The 22,965-nt window shown below is 46.1% G+C and overlaps 1 protein-coding gene across 1 annotated transcript in view; it reads left to right on the forward strand.

Annotated features, from left to right (window-relative positions):
* Positions 1 to 1,271: 1,271 nt before the first annotated feature.
* TMEM178B (transmembrane protein 178B) overlaps positions 1,272 to 22,965 on the forward strand; it is a gene marked incomplete at both ends in the record, with an annotated part of 226,270 nt that continues 204,576 nt past the window's right edge. The window contains one exon of the mRNA XM_082014251.1: positions 1,272 to 1,653. Within this exon, the coding sequence (XP_081870377.1) occupies positions 1,272 to 1,653 (382 nt within the window). The remainder of the gene's footprint in view (positions 1,654 to 22,965) is intronic.

Genomic DNA, 22,965 nt, shown 5'->3' on the forward strand with positions numbered 1-22,965 from the left:
TTGCTTCCCAGCACCCACTCCCCCCCCTCCTCGGTTTGTTTTGGTTTGATTTCCCCCGACCTCCCTCCCCTCCCCATTCCTTAGCATCCTTCCAGCCAGCCGTAGCCCTGCCCGCCTGCCCGCACCCTGCGGAGGGCTAACGTGCCGCCCTCCTAGCTAAACTGGGCACAACACATCCCGGCGCCGGGGACGGAGGCGGCTTTTTCGGATACCAACGGAGGGGCGGGGGTGTGTGTGTGTGTGGGGTGTGTGTGGGGTGTGTGTAGGAGCGATGCGGGGGCCCAGGACCGCTTCCCCCGCCGCCTGAGGGGGGTGCGCGGCCGGCGGCGGGTCCCGCCGGGGCTGCGGCTGCCGCCGCCGCCGCCGCCTCTCCCCGCCCCGGGGCCGCCGGGGCCGCCGGGGAAGGGGGTCCCGGCGCTTGGCCGCCCGGTGGGAGCGCGGACGAGGAAAGCAGGCGAGTGAACGGGAAGGCTTGGGGAGAGGAGCCGAGGTGTTTCTGGAGCCGAGGTGCCAGTGACTGTCAGCGAAGCCCGCGCAGGGAGAGACCTGCGCTTGCCGGCGTTTCCAGCCAGCCGGGGAGGTTTTGTTCCAGCCGCGGTTTAAAGCAGCAGCAGCGACAACAGATTGCTCCCCCTTCTTGCTCCCTCCCCTTCGACCCCGCTTTAAACCCAGGCAAGCGACCGCCCGCCCGCTCTTGCTGAGCCGCTGACGAAGGGGGGACAAGTCACCCGCTCCCGCAGCCGGGGTAAGCGGCCGCCCCGCAAGCGGGAGGCCTCCAGCTGCGGAACTTTTCTGTCCTGTGATGGTGCTGCGGTGAGCCTGCGGGTCTGAAAGCCGTCTCTTCTGGATTTCTGAGCTGGCCGGCTTGAAAGAGATTAACGGACTGACCGAACAGCCGTAGCTGTCGGGTCCCTTCCGGGGGGCTGTATCCCTTCCGCCCCTCTTGCTCGGGCGCTGGTGGTGAGAGGAGCAGGACATCTTTGTATAGGTGGGTGGCTGGCTCCCCTGCGAGGTGGAAGGCTGCGTTTCTCCTCGCCAGGTCTCCTCCGCAGAGAAGAGGCAGATGAGGCTCCAGGACTGCCTCCAGAGCAGAACTTTGTAGCGCCCAGCATCCCTCCGCAGCGTGGATGTGAGCCACGGGAGTTGGGGATGTTTGAGGCAGCCTCTGCCAAGTGACACCTTGCAGCTGCTCCGGAGGCTGTTGCGTGGCCTCACACTCAAGGGCTTTGCCTGTTGTGAAGATGCCCATGGTGTTTCTGTGAAGCTGAGGTATGGCTGCTGGAAGGTTACTGCTGTATGCTGGCCTCTCTTTAGCTCTGTGTGCCCTGGGCATGCTGGCTGTGGCAATCTGCTCTGACCATTGGTACGAAACTGATGCCAGGAAGCACAGGGAGAGGTGCAAGAGCATCACCACTAAGAGAAATGATCCTGGCTTCATTTATAACTCCAACAACAACCTGCCTCTCAGGGCCAGCAGGTCTAGGTTGGACCGCTGGGAAGGGAAACTCCTCTTGGCAAGAAACAGGAGGCAGATCTTTGCTATGAGCGCCGTCGACGAGTGCAACAGACAGTACAATTCGACCAACATGGGGCTCTGGAGGAAATGCCACCGACAAGGATTCGACCAAGAGCTGGAGGAGCTGATTGCCAAAGGTAAGGGCTGCTTTGTACCAAATGCACGTGCCAGGCACTCCGGAGCTGAGCAGAGGCTGAGCAGAGCCGTTTGGGCTCACAGGTGGGAGCTGGCGTCCCCTGCCAAGTACCTCTCCTTGCGTTGGGTGAACGAGCTTGGCTGGGCATCGCTTCCCAAAGCGTGGCCAGGGCGGTTTGCCACGGGGTCTCTACTGCCGAGGCGTGGGGTTTGGGAGCAAGAAGGCAGTGGGGGTGAGAGCAGACACACCCCAGAACATCTCCCTCATGTCTCTGTCTTTCTAAGCTTAATATAGTCTGCCCATCACCATGGGATCAGATTATTTTCCCCATACAAATAAAAAGTATTAATAAAGCAGACATTGGATATTTTTTTTTTAATTTTGTTTGACCCTGGTGACTCAGACAAAGTACATATTATTTTATTGGAGGCTACATGTATCTGTATTTCATCATTCCCTTACCGAATGCCCCATCAGTCCCCAATTACACCATTTGCAGTGCTCACAGATAGGCTTTTTCTATCCTCAAATGGAGAGTAAACAAAGAGAAATGCTAAAGGGCTGGAGGAAACCCTGCTTGCTTGTTTACACTGAGCTATGTTTTGGAATATTTTCAATGTCTACAAAACATTACATGAATTTATTAGGAGTGTTAGAAACGAATCCTTTTCTCTTGGGGTGGAGATGCATCTGTTTCCCTGCAGCATTTTTGTGCTATGTTTTTTCTTGTCTTTTGGTCCTTCTACTTTTTTCCCCCAAGGTATCAATTCAAGGTGACGGTCAGTTTGCCTCAAATGTTTCTTTGATCTGAATTATAGGAGGGGGAGAGATGCATAAAACCCAGCCTAAACATCCTGTTCTACAAAAGATGTATGGTCTTGCAGGATGACGAAGGTTTCAGTAAAGGATGACAGCATCTTTGCTACCCACGGCATGGTTACTCCATACAACAAAATAACATGTCCCTCCCATGGTTCTTGTGTTGCATTCAGATGATTCCCCAGCGGTTTATTTCCATCGCAGTGAAATCACTGCTTCTTACACCGTGCAATCTTTAAAAATACCTGTTTTCTAAGTGTGTTCTCTGTCCCAAACTCCCTTGATAGCCTGCGTTAATTCCCTCTGCTGACATTGAAAGCGGAATTATCGCTTAAAGCTAATTATTCACGAGGGATATACTCTCACACGTGTTTGCCAATGTATACATTTTGTTCCGTGTGTTTTAGAAGCGAGCGGTAGAGGTGAGTAGCGTGGTATAGTCGTGCACCGAAACAGTACAAACAGATGGTGTAGCAGGGAACCTAGACCGCTAGTTGGGATCCTGTCTGCCTTTGCTAGTGACCCTGCATGTCTAGTCGCGATTTAACGACCCCTGTGAAATGAATTGGTGGCTTCAGTCCCATTTGTAATGGGCAAGCGAACATGTCCAAAGCCTGTCAGCACCCTGGCACCCTGCTGCTGGTTTCAGTGCCCAGGGAGGGATTCCTCTTCTCCGTCTGGGTGAGGGCGCAGACGTGCCGGGCTGGCCACGGGGGACTGGATCGCTCTGCCACGGGTGCTGGCTGTGCTCGGGGCATAAACAAAGAAATTCAACCTCCACAGCGGGCGAACGTGTCACCAGAGCTCACCTTTGGCAAGTGGAGTTTCAGATATTAGGGAGGTTTTTCGTCTTGAAATAAGTGAGACTTGTTCCCCTTTCACCACCTGCCTTGTCCTGGGTTCAGGAACGTCTGTTTGTCCTGCCAGAAACTGCAGCGATTGCCTGGTGCTGGGTTGTGTGTGTGACAGCGGCTCTGCGAGGTGTTAACCATAGAGAAGATGTGGCAGCTCAAGCCGCGGTGGTTAAACGCGGGAGAAGATAGTCTTCGAAAGGTCCGGCTGTAGCTCGTGTGTGTCCGTGTGTGCGTATGAGCGTGTGAACGAGCCTGTGGGGTGGGCTGACTCTGAACACACAGCGCTCGGCTGGTAGCGAGGGGTTCCCGGACGCGGGTACGGTGTGGGCTCCTGCACGCGTATTCCTGGACGTAGGTGTCTGCAGGCGGCCAGGTAGCCGCTTCGCAGAGCTTCTGGCCCAAGGTCGAAGTGCAAATTGCACACGTAAGGAGGGTGTGTGCAAATATCGGCGTGCGTGACTCCTTGCCTCCTGTAAAGGTTGTTGGTATACATTTAACAAACTTCATTGTATGTTGAGAGAAACGTTAAAGGAGGGAGGCTTGTAATACTGAATACCAGCATTATAGTTCGTTTGATGGTCTTTTTGGAGCGAGGATCTGCCTATGCTATAACTCTCAGCCATGATGAAGAGTCACACGTTAGCTCTAATGCTATAGAGGTGTGTTCTTTTGGCACCTCCAGATTAAAACATAGAAAAGCAAGTATAACGGCAGTTTGATAAAGTGTTTGACTTGCTCAGAAATAAAATCGGAGGTATTATAGGATTGCTTGTCCACTTCACGTTTCATTAGATCAAAAAGAACTAGTGGATTTTACTCTCCCCTTATCAAAAGTGATGCAAAATACTCGTCTGTTAAAAATCCTTGTATGCTGGAACCACTGACTTAGAAGGAGCCAGCTTTACACGGGTAGTCAGCTCGTGTCCCTGTTCCCACCCGAGGCCAGCTACTAGACTTTACGATCCTCACCTATATGATGAAAGTGGAATAAGAACATTTGCCGTTGCTGGCTGACGTTGAGAGCAGCTATGAGTTCAAAACAAGGCAGATATTCCAGGTTCATCCTGGCAGCTCCACCTTGCTTTTCAATTTTTTCTTCCGTGGCAGATGCTCGTCCGGAGTTAGAGGTTGCAGGGGTGGGTGCCTGGGCAAAGCATTCGCTGTGCAGATGTGAGGAGCTGCAGATGTTCTCTACCTGTAGTAATCAAACACCCTGACTGGGGTACATATTCCTGCACAGATGAAATCTGTCTCTGTATGAGCTCCAGGGCAAATACCATATAAAAGAGGATGTTATTGGTACATAGGTCTTTTACTCTCCTTCCTCTGCCAGCTGCTAATTTAATCTAGCACACCTCTTCCGGAGCTGGACAAACTAATGCAGGTTCTGGCCCCAAATATTGCGTGTAATGCTATATGTAATTGAATGTAAATGCTATTAAGGGTTGGTGTGGGGGTTTGTGTTTTTTTTTTCTTTCCTTCAGCTGGACAGGATCTAAGGGATCCATTTATTTTGAGACAGATCCTACCTTTTTCCCTGGGCAAAACTTCCAGTATTGAGAATGGTAGGTTTGTCTATCAAAGGATGACAAAAACCAGTCATTAAGAGCCTAACTAGCTTTGCAAATACCCTGCAGTTATTCTGCTTATGAACTCTGCTGAAATTAAGGCAAGCTGTAGGCAATGGCTTGTGGCAGGATCAGGCCCTACGGTACTTGGCAGTATTCCGATGCCAGTGGTTTTAAAAACCAGTTCTGTGTCTCAATCGGCTGCGTCACTTCTGTGATTCTATTCTGTATTTATTAGTTTTTACTTTCTGGCAAATAAGTCAAACCCTTTGTGCTGGATTTTACTAGAAAAAATGGAGATATGTTACTTCAGATTTCTTATGGATAGACACAATAGATACTAATGCATATATAAAATAGTTGGTCCTACTTATATTTCTCCTATCCCTTCTTTAATATTTCCATAGAACTCAGGTGCATATTTCAAAATAATACAGTTAGATAAATAGGCAATGAATTAAAACAGATTGTCACAAGTAAGGATACTCGTGAGGGAGAGGCAGGCAGACGCAAGAGATCAGAGCGCTGAAGAATATTCTAAAGCTGCATCAAAATTAGACAGTTAATTTGTTCTCTTTGTTATCATGAATGACAGAGAAATAAAACCAGAAACAACAGAAATTACAGTCAATAAAGAAATTATTGAAGTTAAACATGCAAACCCAGGGCCCACTCTTGCTACCTTTTACTCACCTGAATAATCTTTATTCCTGTGAATGGGCTCTTGGACTGAGGGAAAGCTCTCTTGTACAGAAGGACCAGTCAAAAAGAAAGAGCTTACAAAGCTGGTCCTCTGATTCTGGTTTCGCATCCGTTCAAGTCTTTCAGCATCTCGGGACCAGAGTTTCACTCCTGATCCCTAAAGCCTTGCACAGTCAGGAAGCACTGGCTCTGGGTTTGTTCAGCACAATACTTTAAGCTTCTTCCAATTCTCAGGTGTCTGTCCAGTCTCCTCTGTGAATTAAACAGCCCTGCTGCTCAACGCCCCTTCGAATGTAGCGTTCCCTGTATCCTGTTAGATCCACCGTGTGTCTGTTGACCACAGAGTTTCTAGCAAAAGCGGCATTGCCGCCTTCCGGTACTGAAAGGGGCTTGTAAGAAAGATGGGGACAGACTTTTTAGTAGGGCCTGTTGTGATAGGACAAGGGGTAACGGTTCTAAACTAAAAGGGAGCAGATTTACACTAGATATGAGGAAGAAATTTTTCACACTGGTGAAACCCTGGCCCAGGTTGCCCAGAGAGGTGGTAGATGCCCCATCCCTGGAAACGTTCCAGGTCAGGTTGGACGGCGCTCTGAGCAACCTGATCTGGTTGAAGATGTCCCTGGTCACTGCAGGCGGGTTGGACTGGATGGCCTTTAAAGGTCCCTTCCAACCCAAACTGTTCTATGATTCTGTGATTCCCTCACCCTACCAAAAAATCCCAGTGAACCAACCACCGCCACCACTGAACAAGCAGAGAGTTGAAATGCAGGTAAGTGTCCGTTTGTGGCTGGGAGAAGGCAGAGTTTATGTTCTGCTTTGGCAACCAGCAGCTCATGCCTCCTTGTATATGACTTGTAGTGACCCAGAAAAAAAAGTGGAAGCCACAGAGTCCGTCTGCATCCTATGGCAATGTTGCTCAGATGCTTTCCTGCACTAGTCGAGAGGAAAACAAGAAGGGGAAAAAAGGAATTACATCATTTAATTATAAAGGTACAATAAAGTAGATGAAGAAGTTGCACAATAACCAGAGTCTGTTCCATTTAGACAATTACTACTCAGAGGACCTTTCATCTTGCTTTTGGAAGGCTGCCAGCTAAACTTGTCTGGATGGGGCTTTGCTGCCTGCCATTGGAATCCAATTTTATTTAAAAAAAAAAAAAAAATTACAATGACCTTATTATTTCAATCCCCCTTTTACCTATTTTCTTCCCCCAAGATCCGTGGAAGTCACAGTAAATCCTGTTACTTAGCCCATGCCGCCACTGGAGAAAAAAAAAAACCCCAAGTAATTCCTGTGCAGCCTATCTCCCCCCCAAATAATGTGCAAGACTTCTGGGATGAAAGCGTTCTCTGTTTTGGTTTGTCAGATGCACGGCACAACTGAGGAAGAAAGGCTTAACAGGACTACTCCGGCCGTCACTAGGGATTATTTATACACAATTGGAAAAGCCTGAAGAGAGGCTGCTTGCAGCTGTCTCTGGGAGTAAAAAGATTTATTTTCATAAAACTACTTGCAATACCTTGCAGTGCTGTAGATTGGACTTTTCAAACGCAATGGCTTTGCCAGGTAAATTAGACGGCCATTTTTTCATGTATTCACACATTAAAGAATCCAAATGCTTTGGTTAAAATGTGTGCTTGAAATCCCAACCGTTTTCCAAATGGACTCGTCATAAACGGGACTTTATTGAGGTCTTGATTCTGATCCTAGTGAAGCCAACAGTAAATGTTTTATTGAACGTGGTGATGCAGCAGCTTCAGGCCTTTAGTGTTTCCTTTGAGGTTAAAATTGTCCCTGGATGGAAGGGCCAACGCAAGGTCTGTGCTGCCTTCTGTCACAGCAGGGTTCTGCTGGAGGGATCCAGTGAAATTTAAGCTATAGACAGCCTTTCAGTTGAATCTTAGGCTACCCAGGTATTTAGCCTTCACCGTTTCCGGTGCCGTAATTATTCTTAGTCTACCAATGCAGATTGGAAGTCAAACAACTGCATGTTTCTAAGGTACAGCAAAGACATCCTCTTGTTCGGAGATTTTCTAAAATCAGTTAACGGATGAAATCACTGGTTTTTCATGCATGTGAGTTCCAGGAGGACTTGGCCCGTCATATTTTAAATAAGCAATTTGAATATTTTAATTGCATCAAACTTGAAGAGCAATTCATTAAAAAGTATCTTTAACCACAAGTAATGAGAACCTGACACGTTCCTCTGACACATCTGAGATAATTAGTTTGATAATATATATCTGCTAAAAATACTAAGAACATATATGTAATTTAACAGAGCTGCAACTGTTTTTAATCATGCTGTTTTAAAGGGCAAATTTCAATCAAGCTGTTGGCTTTCAAGCAAAATTGCCAGTGAAGACAAATGGAAATTTTGCCTGAGTAAAAATGACGGGATCATGCCCTTCTCAAGAGAAACTGATATTTGCAGAGCTGCCTGTAGGACTGCATCCTTAATTCCTGTTCATTTAATTGAGCATCCAAATCCTTTTGAGAAATCTCAGCATTTTTAGCCTTTCTGCCTATTGCTTAAAAACTTTTTAAAAAGTGTGGAGGAAACATTTAATATGAGCGCAGATGCGTTCTGTTTACTGTAAAAATAAAAATATGAAAGATTATTTTACTTAAATAGGGATGATATGATCTGAACTATTTTGTCATCTCCAGCAATAAAAATCCATATTAATAGTGCTTTTTCTCATTGAAAAAGTCTTTCTGCACACTCAGAATAACTTCAAGAGTGGAATGAACTAACTATTGCAGAGCCAGTAAATGCGGAAGAAGACCTTATGTTTTGCAGGTTTTGCAAAAATAATGACAAGCATTTATAATGTAAGTTACTTAATGGCTCATTGCTAACACAATGTTGCTGGAACCCTTGAGTACATACTCACCTCTTTAAGAGCAAAAGAAAGAAACGAGATGGTGTTTCTTAGTTTTTAAGGAATAAATAAGTAGTGTGGATTCCGGAATCCAAGTGCCCTTAGCAGACCATTCAGAATAGAATCCACTTAAAAGAAAAAATATAAACTAACATATTTTCTCTGCAAGAGAGAAATCAGACTATAAAATGGAAATTTCCCCATTTTCTTTCTCATAAAGCCTAATTCTTCCACAAATAAATATTCAGAACTGCCCAGCTGAGCCTGCTGAAATCATAATCCTTTGTAGACAACTACTAAAATAGATGGAAGAAAGGTAGTACTGCAGTTAGGGCAGGGCTAACAAAGCCAGAATTCAGTCCAAGCTCTGCCATAGTCTTTCTTCATGACCTGAGGCAGTGACTTAATCTCTTGTACCTCAGCTCAGTAGCAGTATAATAGGGATTTTGTTCATTATTATTAATACCAGTTAGAACTCTGCCATCGGATTTATGAGCTTTAATCATGGATCAGAAATCATGGATCAGAAGAATGTCCCTGTCCTTTTGACATGTTGCTGCACTTTAAATATTGGCCTTATGAGAGAGTACAAGGAGATGACAAGGTAATTGTGTTCAGTGTGACCGGTAGTGATTTTAAAACACCAGCAGGCTAATCACAGGTAAGCACCACAAAATGCGGGTTCCTAGAAGAGTTGTAAAGAAGGATGATGAGTAAGAGGTGCAGATGTTTACAAGATGGTCTTCCAAACATTGAGGGATGGAACCAGAAAAATCATGGGTTATGTCTGCTTGAAAAATTAATAAGTAGGTGACGGGGATTGACCTCTTTAGTTGACGGTAGGAAGAAGTTGACATTTCCTTAATGAAGACAAGTAGATTACACTAATGAGAGAGATATTGGCACAGCAGTCTGTAGCTGCTAAGAGAAATGACGTGGTCAGAGTGATGTCTTAGGAAAATGATATTTCTGGCAGCATCCTGAATGGATACACGGAGGGCAAGATCACATTTGTAAAGGTCAGAAAAAGAAATATTGTAGTAATAAAGGCATGAGATAATGAGTGCCCGAATGGAGAAACAATATGCAAACTTTAGACATCCCCTGGATCTATGGTGTAGTGAAGGACGTGAGATGAAGATGTTGCTCCAGTTGTTGACCAGAAAAACAAGGCAAGTAATAGTGTTGGCTGTGATGATCAAGAGGGGAATTACTGAAGAGGGCATATAGTAAATAAGAAAGAAGAACATTAGGAACTCTGTCTTAGCTACGATAAGCTCAGTTTGATATCTCTGTGTCTATGAGGGCATATTAGAGAGACTGTGGGTATGGACCAGGGAGACAAGTTTGTGTTAGAGGCGTGAATCTGAAAATTGCTGCATGGAGATGGTAGTGGAATCTATGTTTGTGATAGACATTGCCAAAGAGTAAAATACAGGAAGAGAAAAGCCCCATGAATTTCTGGCAGAGCTGAGAGAAGAAAAGTGTCTTCCAGAGGACATGCAAAAGGAGCAGCTTCAAAGGTGGTACAAGAGAAGGGAATAATGTCATGGTAGCTGAAGAAAGACACCATTTCAGGTTAAAACAGCACAGGAGACTACTGAAGGTAGTCGACATGCTGCAGCTGATGAGAACAGAGTATTCAGACTATGCTGAAATTTGCCCAGTATGTTAAGTAGAGACTTTGGCAGCAGCAGTTGCAAGGGAGAGGGAGCTGCACTGAACTGGTGGGGGGAGGCTCCAGGCAGCGTTTGTACCTGGCGTATTCAGAGAGGTTGGCGATGAAAGGGAGGAGAGAAAAAGACACAGTATTTAGAGAGGAAAATAAATGTTTTAAGATGAAAGAATGTTTTAAGATGAGAATATTTTAAGAGGAAAGAGATTGAATGGTACTTGCGTTATGAGAGTAAAGCGACAGCAGGGCGTGGGAGGTCAAAGAGAAGAGAGTGAGCGGACAAGAACAGCCATAAGGAAAGTCAGGAGATAGGAGAAGGCTGGCTCAGTACCAAACAAAAGAAATGAAGGAAGAGAGCTGCATAGGATGTTTTTCATCTTTGTGAGAGAAGAATGAGGAAGGAGTTGTAGGACGGGAAGAGGAAACAGAAGGCAAAGCTACTGGAAGAGGAAGATCACAGTTTGTGGTTTTTCTCATGGAAGAACTGGGTGAAATCCTGTGTAACAGCTGAAATGGGGGCTGGAGGTGGCGGGAGGGTCTGAGGAATGAGCCAAATGTGGCAAAGAGGTGACTGTGACTGTGAGTCTGAGATTTAACTGAGCTGAGCTGGAGTAGTAAGTCTACGACTTGAGCATAGCTGTATGGGTGAACAATGCGTTCATAGTGGAGAAAGTTAGCTGGGCAGTGGGATTCCCATTAGAGATGCTCTGCTGTGTGAGACATAGCAGAGACCAACTGGTGTGGGTCAGCTGGGATTTGGGATAGTGGGGCACGAGTAGGTAGGGGAATGCAGGGCAAAAGGTCTATGAATGAAAGAGTGCAGCATGGATAACATCAGCATGTGGAGCAAGGAAAGAAATGATAAAGAGGGTGATAAAAGACTGAGAGCAGGCAAGAAGTCCTTAATACTGATGATCTGAGGTGACAGAAAGGCCAAGCAAGCTTAGCATGAAGGTGATGGCCGATGGTTGCTGTAGAAAGAGTCCAGGGGATGGTCCAAGCAGTTGGAACAGGAGGATGGGGGCAGAGCACAGGGCCCAGTATGAAGCCCTGTCTTCTTGGTGACTGACAGGATCAAACAGGGTTGTAGGCTGAATGGAGGACACACTAAAACATAAAGCTTAAGGGGCAGAGAGGTCACTACCACCACCTCTCTTCTATAATTTGCCCTGCCTTCATGCTGCGAGTCCATCCCGTGTAACCTTACAGAGGTGCCAGCATGGCTCTCCCCAGCAGAAGTCAGTGAGTTTGTCCAATGCTTGGGACAACCACGCTCCAGTCTCAGATTGAACCTCCAGTGCAGATAAACAAATATTCACTACAAATTCAGGATATTTTCCACAAAGTCAGGGGGACGGAGAAAGGTATATGCAGAGCTGAGGGGCTTTTGTGGAAAAGATCTTTCCAGCCTGTTGCACCCCCATCCCAGTGCTTCTGCACTGAAAGCGCTGCAGTCTCTCAAACAAAAGTCAGGCCAGCTGGAGAGTCTTGGGTCAGGAGGAACTGCTCCGACCCCGTGCCAGTCTGGCACATGCCAGGTAGCGCTGTGCTGGGGCCATGATCAGATTTCTCCTTACTGAGTGACCTGCTGTTGTCTGTGCCCACTTCTGTTTCTGGCCCCAGTGAAGATGTAACCTTGGAGCAAGCTGCAGTAACCTAATGTGCTTTGGGGGTGCCAGAAAAGCTGGAAAACCGGCACTCACACCCCCTTAAAACAGAGCTGAGAGGATCTTTCCAGTACCCCTACCTGCTTTTTCCAGCAGCTCTACCTCAACCGTCCCCGGGGGGACACTTCCCTCAATGCTGAGGAGGAAACTGTATGTCCCCAGCTGGGTGATTGTCCGCATCTCTTGTCAGATGACCGGGAGTGTGCTCAGGCTCTGAAACTCCTTTGTCCCCCTGTCCCACCTCTCTTTAGTGTAAATATGTCTGACCTTCCTGTTCAAAAGTGCCCTGCGATTCTTTTGCTTCTTACCGTAAGCACGCAAGCTGAAACACCGTAAAGGAACGGGGGTTCCAGGATGTCCCATGTATACGGCGAAGTGGGTCCCATCAAGATATCCCACCAGACTGAGTGAAAGTCATGGAGAATGTCTTGTCACAACCCTTTTTTAGTTCTGACACCTTTTATTGGTTTTGAGTTTTAACAGTAGACATTTCAAAAAAAGCTTCCTAAATGTATTTCTAGACTTTCTAATAGTATGAAACAGTTATGCTGATTTTACTGGGTAACAGAAGCTATTTCTTTCTGCTTAAATATGAATGTACGATGCTTGTCTCTGTGTCTCCATTAATCAGTACATATTTTTGAATATGCAAAAGAGCCTTTATAATGTAGATACTTTTGCTTTCTGCCCAGTGGTCATTTAATAACATAAATATTGTAACAGAAACAACAAAAAAAGAAGCAAAAGACATTTTTTAGTCAGAAGTTAAAGGTGGAAATTAAGCTCACTAGCCTGACTTTGAAGGGGTGATGCTGGTTTATGGTAGCTGGTGATCCAATTGCATTGCTTCGTCTTAGGCACTTAGGTGGTTCCTGTTGAGACAGCATCTGAATACTGAAATTCTTGATCTTTAACCATAAAGGACTTCTGAAGAGTGGAATTACCCCTGTTTTGCCCAGAGGACAGTTGCCCAGCAATGCAAACATCCTGCAGGACAAAAGTCCACGTTGGAAAGAAATATCTCCTTGTAGCCCCTAACTGCATGAGCTGGTGTTTTGTATTAAATTTCATCCCTTTTCTATTCACCAGTCCTCAAGATTACCTCGTATGATGTTCTGTAATAGTTAAAGAGATGTGGAGGAATGTTACACTGATTAGAGAGACAAAGGAGCCAAGGGAAATGGAAAAACTCAAATAGCTTAATGGGCTTAAATTGGGAAGTTGGATAATTTCCATCTCAGACTTCTGAAAGATGTGTTATGTGACATTGCAAGTCCAGTAAGAAGGATTTTCAATGAATCTGTCTAATTAGGATGGTACGCTAGGAATGAAAGATAGCAAATACATGCTTAAAGAAAGGAGGAAAAGTTCTCTGGGCCACAGCGGACCTTGTAGTTTGATCATAGTAATACCAAGCAGAGTTTAAAGTAAGTTCTAAAGGAAAAATTAATTAAATGCAGGGGGGGGAAATGAAATAAACATGCAACCTATGTTTTTCTAATTGAAGTCTGCCAAACGACTCTGATAAGTTTTGCTAGGAAGATAACTGGGATAACTGGGTTTCGAGACAAGGAAGTGCCTTAGACGTACATTATCAGGATTTTGGTAAAGGTTCTTATGTTGTGCCCCTAAGAAAATGTTTTTTTACAATGTTAAGGTGATTAGTACAAAACTTACAGTGTGTTTAAGGAACTGACCAAAGGAAAGCAAGTAGTGCTGAGAGAGGGAGTGTCAAGATGAAGGTCAACAGTAGAGTTCCTGAAGTAGGGACCAACCTCATTTAATAATGTCATTAATGATGTTGGAGCAGGGTCTGTGAGGGGAGGTGGTAGCTCTCATTGGGCTAGGCACAAAGGAAGGAACTTGAGACATTTGCTGCTGCCAAAAGAATGAGACGTTGCCAAAAGGAAGAAGGCCTGGAATATTATATACAAAGAACCGGGTAATACTGAGGGCTGGGTGATAGGAAAGATAAGAAATTTCTTTCAATGTGAACTTTTGGTCCTGGAGGACGTGTTTACGTTGTTGGGCAAATGCCCTCTGTGTTGCACACTGGAATTCTGGTCCCCCAGACATTGAGGCTGTGAGGAGGCTGGGGCTCAGATGGCTTCCTCCCTGCCCAGGTTTCCTTTCAGGGTGGGAAAGGTGCACACCTGAATCTCACCCAACGTGCAGTTGGGATGTGACCACAGAGCACACCTCAGTGGGGACAAGGAGTTCCTTAAGGTGCATCTATCTTGAAGTGCAGACAGAGAGTGGTGGAACCACGACCAGGAGAAAGGCAGATGTGAGTGAAGAGCAGAGCTGGCCAGATATTTCAAGTAGAGAAATGTTAAAGTTGTGGGCGAGGTGTTAATCAAGCCTTCTCTGTTATAATCTTTGCTATTCTTGTCAACCACCTCTGAGAAAGGTGAATTCAAAGCAGGTCCAGAGTAGGGTTACTAGTGTGAGGAGAGGAATGGAAAATCTATTTTACAAATATAATTGTTATCCAGAAGAAATGGGGCTAAACACAGTAGAAGGGGAAGGTGTCTTTAAGCTAAGGACAGCATTAGCAGGGAAAAGAGTGTGTGTGAGGGCCATGAATATATGTAGGCTGGAAGCTGTGCTGAAGTGGGGCTCTGGAAGGAGTGATGAGGCCGCAGCACTTCTATCAGGTTTTAAGGATGAAGACGGATATATTTAGGAAGAGGGATTATATGATATACATGCCTGCTATGCAAGAAGAATGGAACACGGTCCTTTCTAGTGCTGTGTCCTTGTGAAACATGCCACAGGACTGTGAAGGATTAATTTATTATTACTATTAATTCCTGGGTTTTTTTCCCCAAGGAAGAGCATATTCAGCTCTGTATCAAGCGGGACCTGATGGAAGGAGTGTTTGTCACCGGGCTGCCCGATACCAGCCATGGGTGCCTGGTGAGAGGGAAGGGACCTAAGACAAACCCAGCTGCACCATCCCAGCTGCTTTCTCTCTTTCACCTAGATCCGAGCTGCCCTGTGTTTCCTTCCTGTGACACCCCACACACCCCGGAAGGACTGGGGATGAGGACTGTGTGCGCTTAATGCACAATTTACGTAGCTTTCCTTTAGGTAACACAGTTAATAGGGTCTTTGTTTCCCGTCTCCCGCGTCTGCTTTCATTTCCTATTGCCTTAACCCAACGACAGCAAAGGCCTGTTAGATTCTCAGCCAGTTGTATTCATAAGCCAGGAGAATGCAGTGCCTTCAACTTCTTCACTAAAATAGTTTATGTAAAATAAAAGAGAATTTCTGTACTATATTTAAACGTTCGGGATGGCTGGCAGCAGCGGAATTAAACTCTTATTTGCACATATTTAAATTACCATGAGATGTGTATTTTAGTTCACAAAATGTTCAGCCATTTGGCTGGTTATGCTGGGTGAGTTTCCTTATAGCGGGAAGGATTTTGCCACAGGACCCACCAGCTTATGAGGCCCCTAAAGGCACCCACTCCTGGGCTTTGTTCACTCGTGTGTGCAGCAGCAGACCACAATTCTCACAAAAGTTTTGGGGAAAAGTCTTACAGGGAACAGAAAGGCTCCACAGCCCTAAAGATAGGAAAGCATTGTCTGGGATAGCCTTCTGGGCTAGAGTTCAGCTCCTGGAAAAGGTGGAAGTAGGACTCCATCAATCAGTGTGGAGCAAGACAAGCTGGGATGCTCTGCCTGTCCGGATGTCCGGGGAGCTTGCCTGAGACTGCGAGCGGCAAAGCTGCCCTCAGCATTACTGGAAGAAGCTGTGCCCCAGCTCTGCGCCTGAGTACCTGCAGAAGGAGGTCAGGTATCTTGCATCTCAGGTGGATCAGAGAAGGAATTTTTGTTTTCTACTTTCGTTGGGGAATGACCACAGCCTTATGAAGAGCAGCGCCCGTTTTGCTCCGAGTGAACTGGAAAGGGTGGTGGCAGAGACCGAGGGAGGGAGCCTGGTGTTGCCTCTATGGGCATGTCCGATGTGTGGAGCAGCCGGATGTGAGGTCCTCTGCCTGTGCGCCGAGCTGCGTGAATGCGAGACAGCAGCTTTTTAGGAGATGTGTATCTATGGCAGAGGGACACTATGTTAAGTCACTGTATGCTGCTGGGGATTTGAAACAAGGGCAGAGATAAATGGTTTTCTGTGCTCATTTATGTAGACTTGAGACATCCTTTTTCTATGAAATAATCTTTCTTATCCAAGAGGGAAGATGAATCCTTTCTACCTGGTGTCCTGAGGAGCCCCCAGTTTTCAAATGCTATTCCTTGTAATGCATTGACCCTGGTGGGAAACTGGGAGAGGTGGCAACAAACTCCCAGTGGTGGCATCAGCTTTGTGGGGACAGGAGCATGATGACACCATCTCACACCGACCACTCCATAAGGTCCACGTTTCCCAGTGATGAAGTGGCTACGGAATGGACTTGCGCAGTGTCTTGGCCTCAGGACTTGGAAACTTCTGTCTGGAGGAAGCACGGGGACTTGTATCAATTCTGGGAGAGGTTTTTCAACAGGAGATTTCATGGGGAAAAGTGGGGCAACTTGTTTATGTGTCTTCAAGGGAAGGAGGGAGAGGCCAATGTGTCTGGGCTCACACTGACAGCAATGGCACTACTAGCTTCTGCCTTCCCCCAACCTTTCCCTCTTATCCCTGCAGTTAGGAACCCTGTCCTGTCCTTACCAGTGTCCCCTGCACTCTGTGCCACACTGGAACTGGTGGCACAGTGTTGTGGTTTAACCCCAACCGATAACTAAGCACCACGCAGCCACTCGCTCACTCTTCTCCAGTGGGATGGGGGAGAGAATCAGAAGAGTAAAAGTGAGAAAACTTGTGGTTTGATGTAGACAATTTAATAGGGAAAGCAAAAGCCGCGCACACAAGCAAAGCAAGACAAGGAATTCATTCGCCACTTCCCATCGGCAGGCAGGTGTTCAGCCACCTCCAGGAAAGCAGGGCTCCATCACGCATAATGGTTGCTTGGGAAGACAAAATGCCATAACTCCGAACGTCCCCTCCTTCCTTCTTCCCCCAGCTTTATATGTTGAGCGTGATGTTATGTGGTAGGGAACATCCCTTTGGTCAGTTGGGGTCAGCTGTCCTGGCTGTGTCCCCTTCCAGCTTTCTGTGCACCCCCAGCCTCCTCGCTGGTGGGGCAGTGTGAGAAGCAGAAAAGGCCTTGACTGTGTGTAAGCACTGCTCAGCAATAATGAAAACATCCCTGTGTTATCAACACTCTTTTCAGCACAAATCCAAAGCACAGCCCCATACTAGCTACTATGAAGAAAATTAACTCTGTCCCAGCCAAAACCAGCACACACATCTTTCCCCCTCTTGTTAATCAATTACTGTTAGCATCCTGCCTGTGACACAGCAACTAATTACATTGTCAATGCCTTCATATGAAGAAGAAGCAGCAGGAGCAGATGAACTCTTCAGCATCAAAATCTTCTTTTCCTGTGCATGTCTTTAAGAATACAAGTACAAAGAGAGACAAAGGGGAAGGAAGCAGGATTTCCCTTAGCAGAAAGTTGCCCACAGTGCTGAGGCATGGGCAACTCTTCAGGCCCAAGCTCTGCTTCACCTGCTGCCAGCCTTGCTTCAAACCAAGGGGTCATAGCATCCATTTGGTAGTGTTACCATACTTCAGCCAAGGTGTAGTTTTTGCTGGGCAGGATTAGGATGACTGGAAGGACATGTCTTCTTTAAAGATTCTCCTCCCTTTAAATGTCGTCCATGGCATTTTGGGAGTTCCTGGACCTGCAATTTGAGGTGACCTGCTCTTGATTGCTGTGGTGGGATGGTACATTGTTGTCTGTCACCTGGAAAATTAAGTTGTTTGAATGTTCATCTTGGGCATGTGAGTTAGGCACTGAAATACCTCCTCTGAGGACTAGGACTTTTCAGGCTGCTTGTGATAACATTTCACTGCATGTCTTTAGCGTCCATGTTTTGAAAGGAGATCCAACTGTCCAGCTCTCAGGGGGCAAAAATTGCTCCTTTTCTATCCATCCTGGTGGCAATTTACACCAGGGTAGGACTTGGTCCTAACAGTTAGGGGTCAGATACAAGCACCTCACCATTCATTTCAACACTTTCTTTCCAGGATTTTGGTCTGTGCTAAAATGCAGTTTGACCTGCACTCCTCCTCCAGAGCTGGAGCATATTATTCTGCATGGCATTGGAAGAGGCCACGGAAACTTTCTGGTAGATTTGGTGGAGCCTGGTTGGTGAACAGGTGGGAGTCCTTGAGCTTGTCTCATGCATCTTGTACCCTGTTGATGTGACAATGTGTTAACCAAGGCTATCGGGGTCCGCAGGCTGGGCTGCCTATATGGTGCAATTTCACAGCCGTAGCATTTACCACAGAATCTGCCCCTTAAGGCAGGTCAGTGCTCCTGAGTTTAAGTTTTCATTTGAGAAAGTTTTGCTATCCATCACAGGTATGGCAATGACCTTCAAAGTTGACACTACAGTTTAGGCATCTGGTGCACAGATATTTGAACCAGAAGGCAGAGGCAACGTGTAAAAAACTGAATGTGGGTGGAGGAAATCGGTCAGGAGTCCTCTCTATAGTAATTAAGTTTCTTTTACCGTTGGGCTGTTCCTTTTCAAAGGCTAATATTGATTATTTTTCCTTTGTTTCTAAGGGCCTGGGAGCTGAGAAGTGACTCCTCTGACATTTCACTATCTTGCTGTAGAGAATATGGAGAAAGTTTTCATATGAAACATGAGAGCCAGAGTTTATCCATCACAGATGCCAGCCTGGTTTCAAAGGATTTAAGAAGGCATATTGTCTGCCATGCTGTTTGTTTGATATTTTTCTGTTGATATATTGTCTTTGTAGCTTTTTCATCTGCTAATTGGTGTATGGCTGTGTATACTGGTCTTTCAGCTGTGCTTGAGTTTTGTGTTAGACACGGTACTTAGTTTATTCATGATTCTTATGGTTCTGTTTAAAGGTTTAGGAAGGTAAGACAGAGGTATGTTTGTAGCTCTCATGGCTTTAGACACAACTTTATTGAAATGAACCAAGAGATGCAGTGAGTATCTGAGCACTCAAGCAGCCTGAAAAAAATGGCTTGGCAAGGTGATCACTGGTGTCTGTCGTTCATCTCACCAGAGCATCGTGTTTCAAGCCAGAAGGTGACAATTCAACTTCAGTGATGAAGGGCAGGTCAGTGTGGGAATGAAACCACTGGGACTTAAAGCTTGGAGCTGTGGAGAAAAGAAAATGTAGACATAATTAGAGGAGACTTACACAAAGAGAGGAGGGGAAGAGAGTAGAATGGAGGTACTGGTGAGCAGAGACAGCAGTGGCTAGAGGGGAAGCAGGTCTTTTGTTGAGTATGAAAGCCAGGATTTGGCCTTGAACAATAATTGAAATGATAGCAGGTACCCGAAGACCATGTTTCCACTTTGACTGTTAGCAAACTGTTGTACTGACAATGTGTTTGTGGAAGGTGTGGGGAGACACTGAACCCTAACCCTGCCTGTGAACCAGACTCGCCATAAGATTTTTCTGCCAAAGATGCCTTTGGGTCCTGGCTGTAGTATGGGCAGGACGAGGGCAAATCTGTGACCAACCTTGTGAATCTTGAAAATGTAATTTCACCTGCCACTTACATCCGTGCAGAACCTCCCTGGGGGCAAGCCTTCCAGCAGAGCACTTTTGATCAAGTTTTCCTCCAGAAACTGAAGCAGGAGCCAGAGTCCTTTGGAAAGCCTTGCATATAAATATCTTGTTTAGTTAGTCTAATAAAGGTATTACTAACAGTGCTGCTTGGAGGATTTATTGGGGGATTTCACTAAGACAGTGTTAGCAGTGGAATTATAGTCATTCGCTGGTAAGACCTTGTCAATGCAAGAGAAGATAACGTTGATCCAATCAGAGATATTTTACAGGATCAATGTAATATTCCTTTGCATAATCACAACCGAAGGATTATGGGCCTGTGCTGGGAGCGATGAAAGATCACTTGACAGATCACAGCCTTATTTGTTCTCATTGTTTTTAACTGGTGAAGTGCAGGCAGTATTTAAAAGTGTGCATATATACCCATGTATCTTGAATAAATTGGGGCTCCTTCAGGCCACAGGCATTATTTCCAGACTATTGCTTTTAAACAATATTTTGGACTACATACATTTTTCATAGCTGAGCCATACTGAAGCATCTTGGTATGACCTTGAGACAATTCCCTCTGCAATCCAGGAAGCCAATGTACATGAAATGGGAGAGGAGGCCTCAAGGCGGGCAGGGAGGAGAAGACAAATCAATATGCAGCATGAGCCTTATAGCCCAAACATCATAAGGGACCCTGAACAAGTTTGTGTAATTGAGCTTTTGGATAACGCAGCAATTCTTCCATGGGGATATGAGCGTTGCAGATGACAGTGAATTCAGGAGGCTCAAGAGTGTACTGTGGTATGCTGGGAATAATTCATAATAAAACAAGACCTCCTCATTTTTTGCGCTACTATCTTCGCATTTTTCAAGATCCCAGTACTGCTCTATTGCTTTAATGACAGCTTTGTCATGCATTGTGGAGGTCCTAAATCCCTCTGCTGGCCCCAGTTACCTAGATATCCCCCAGCTTTAGTGAGGCTTCTTCCGCTGAGAAGATAGCTTCACCACATTTGACTGACCGGTTCCTTTGGATTTGTGTGTACATCTCAGTGAACAGTGGAAAGGCAAAACAGTGGCTGAGGCACAGAGCAATGGCTCGGCTCACTGATAATATCAAGGGCCATTCAAACTCCAATCTTGTGGTTTCAGATGACTTCAACTGCAGGGCAGCAAAAGTTATTTGGGGAAGAAAAAACAGCTACTACAAGTGACATTTAAAATTAAATGAGACACAGCTCTCGTGAAATTACAGCAGGGATCAGCTTGTTTCTATTGGGGATGAGGACAGCTAATTGAACATGACCCTTCTGCCGTCATGGGCAGACTATAGCCTGTATCAAAGCACACAGCTTTGCCAGGAGGTTGTGACCAGCATGGGGCCTGTGTACGGAGGAGTACGTGAGTATGTGCAAGAACTGGAATTGGAATTAACCCCTTCGAACAGGCTCAGGCCAAGGGCAAGACCTCCAGGAGACGGTGGTCTCCGTGGCTTTGCCTCGCACCAAGAAGCGAGGGAAGGGGAAGAGGAGGCAGAGCCAGGGTCACAGAGCAGTACAGCCTCCAGGCAGCACCAGCGCCTGCCCAAGTCTCCCTGTTGGCCTTGCCCCTGGGGACTCACGGTTGGCAATACAGGTCTTCCACAGCCATCGCTGTGGGGCAGTTTACGGAGGGAGACTGGATTGGCGGCTCCCCTTTGCGCTTCCCGGTGCTCCGTGGCACGTGGCGGGGACGCAGCCGCGCCCCCCCTCCGTGTGCGGACTGCGAACCCCTGCAACGCTACACCGGTGCGGGCTCTTGCTGCCCACGGGAGCAGCTGCCCACCGCTCCTGCTTTGCTGACGGCAGTTTCCATAGGGCCTGTGTAACTCTGCCCTGCGTGTAAGCCCTGGGACAGCACCATGGGTCTGGCACTGTGGGTAGCACCAACACGACAGGACAGGCTCAGGTTGGCAAAATCATTAAGTGAGAGTAATCACAGCGCCCTTTTTTTGTCTTGCTACTTGGAATAATCAGCAGTCAGATTGCTTCTTCAAAACGCAGTGCAGAGAAGTAATCTGTTAGAGTAATCATTTACTGTATTAGCTCTGGCCACTGCAGCCCTTGGACGTATTTACACCCTTGCAATTCACGGCTGCCTGTCAGTTGTTCTGTTCGTGAGCCTGTAGAAAATCCATATTAAAAAAAGGTTAGGTGTCCTGACTTAAACCAAGAAAAGCATGAAAAATCGGAGTAAATCCATGCTGATAGTCTGTTCTTCGTTGCGTAAGTTCAGGATGGACCCTTATCCGGAATTTGTACTCTTAACTCTCAGCGTCCTGGCTCCAGTGAACCTCCTCAGATCATGGATACTTCTGGACTGTGGATATTTCCGTGTTAATGGGTCCATAGGCATATGATGAGCATTCCAGTGTAATTTGCATTTTAAAGTAGTCCTAAATAAGCTCTCATGTCTGCAGCTGGGCTTTGAGAGGATCATGTTCCCTGGAGTTAGCCCACGGCAATGTGCTGAAGATCACACATAGCTTTTACTCTGTTCTTGCTCAAGCAAAACTGCTTTTAAGTCCAGGGGAGCAAAGTCAGTCTTGCTGAAGTTGGAAGCAAGCATGCCTTTGACTTCAGTGGGACACAGATTTTGCCCAGCATTAATTTTTGCTTGTGAAAAGACTTGAGGAAAAAATGGAGAAAAGCCTTCTAGACCAAACCTCCCAGGGGCTCACTAATCACTCCTTGCAGAGGTTCACTGCCATGTGAGTCCCCTAAAATACTTCCTTGAGTTGAGCAGGAGGTTTGCCTAGAGAAAATGACCTACATACAAGGCAAGTGCCATGTAACACTTGTAGTTAACGTTTTATTTGTTGGTATAATAAAAGCATGTCAATAATTCAGTCTTGCCAAATTCCACTTGGCTGGGATATGTATTTTTTCCTGAGGAGGGAATAAAATGATGTTAAATTTGTTTCTTTACTACACTCCTGGCAAGGAAGAAGATTTTGTGCCTGGGCTGATAAATATTCAAGTGAATTTTTAAAGGTTGTTATTCTGAACCACTGCCCAAGGAAGTCCAAGGAAAAATAATTTGAGACTTTATATCAATTCATATAGCTACCTTCACAAATGAAAATCTTGGGTCTTTCCTTGAATAGTCCAATACACCTCTAACGTCGCTACCGCTGCGGAACTCATTTCTTCTATGATGGAAATGTAAACGTTCCCTTTCAAACAGTGTCACTCACAAATAAATAATACAGATCTTCCCTGATGCACGTTTTGTTGACCAAATCATTTCCACCTTCTTATGCTTGTTACTTTTTCATTTTTCCCAAAGGGATTTGCAATCATTACGGGTCACTTTCCATTTTGACTTGTAGTCTAAGCAATTGAACACGAGCGCAAGGCCTCAGTACGAGAACTGCTCGCTGCAGTTAAGTGCGATCCCCGTTAATGAGCAGGTAGGGTGATCTCTTTGGGGGGCTGATCTGCCAGCCTGTTATGCAGACTGGGGAAGCGTACCATGATGTT

The sequence above is a fragment of the Phaethon aethereus genome (assembly GCF_964289735.1).
Source record: "Phaethon aethereus genome assembly, chromosome: 1".
Classification (NCBI taxonomy): domain Eukaryota; kingdom Metazoa; phylum Chordata; class Aves; order Phaethontiformes; family Phaethontidae; genus Phaethon; species Phaethon aethereus.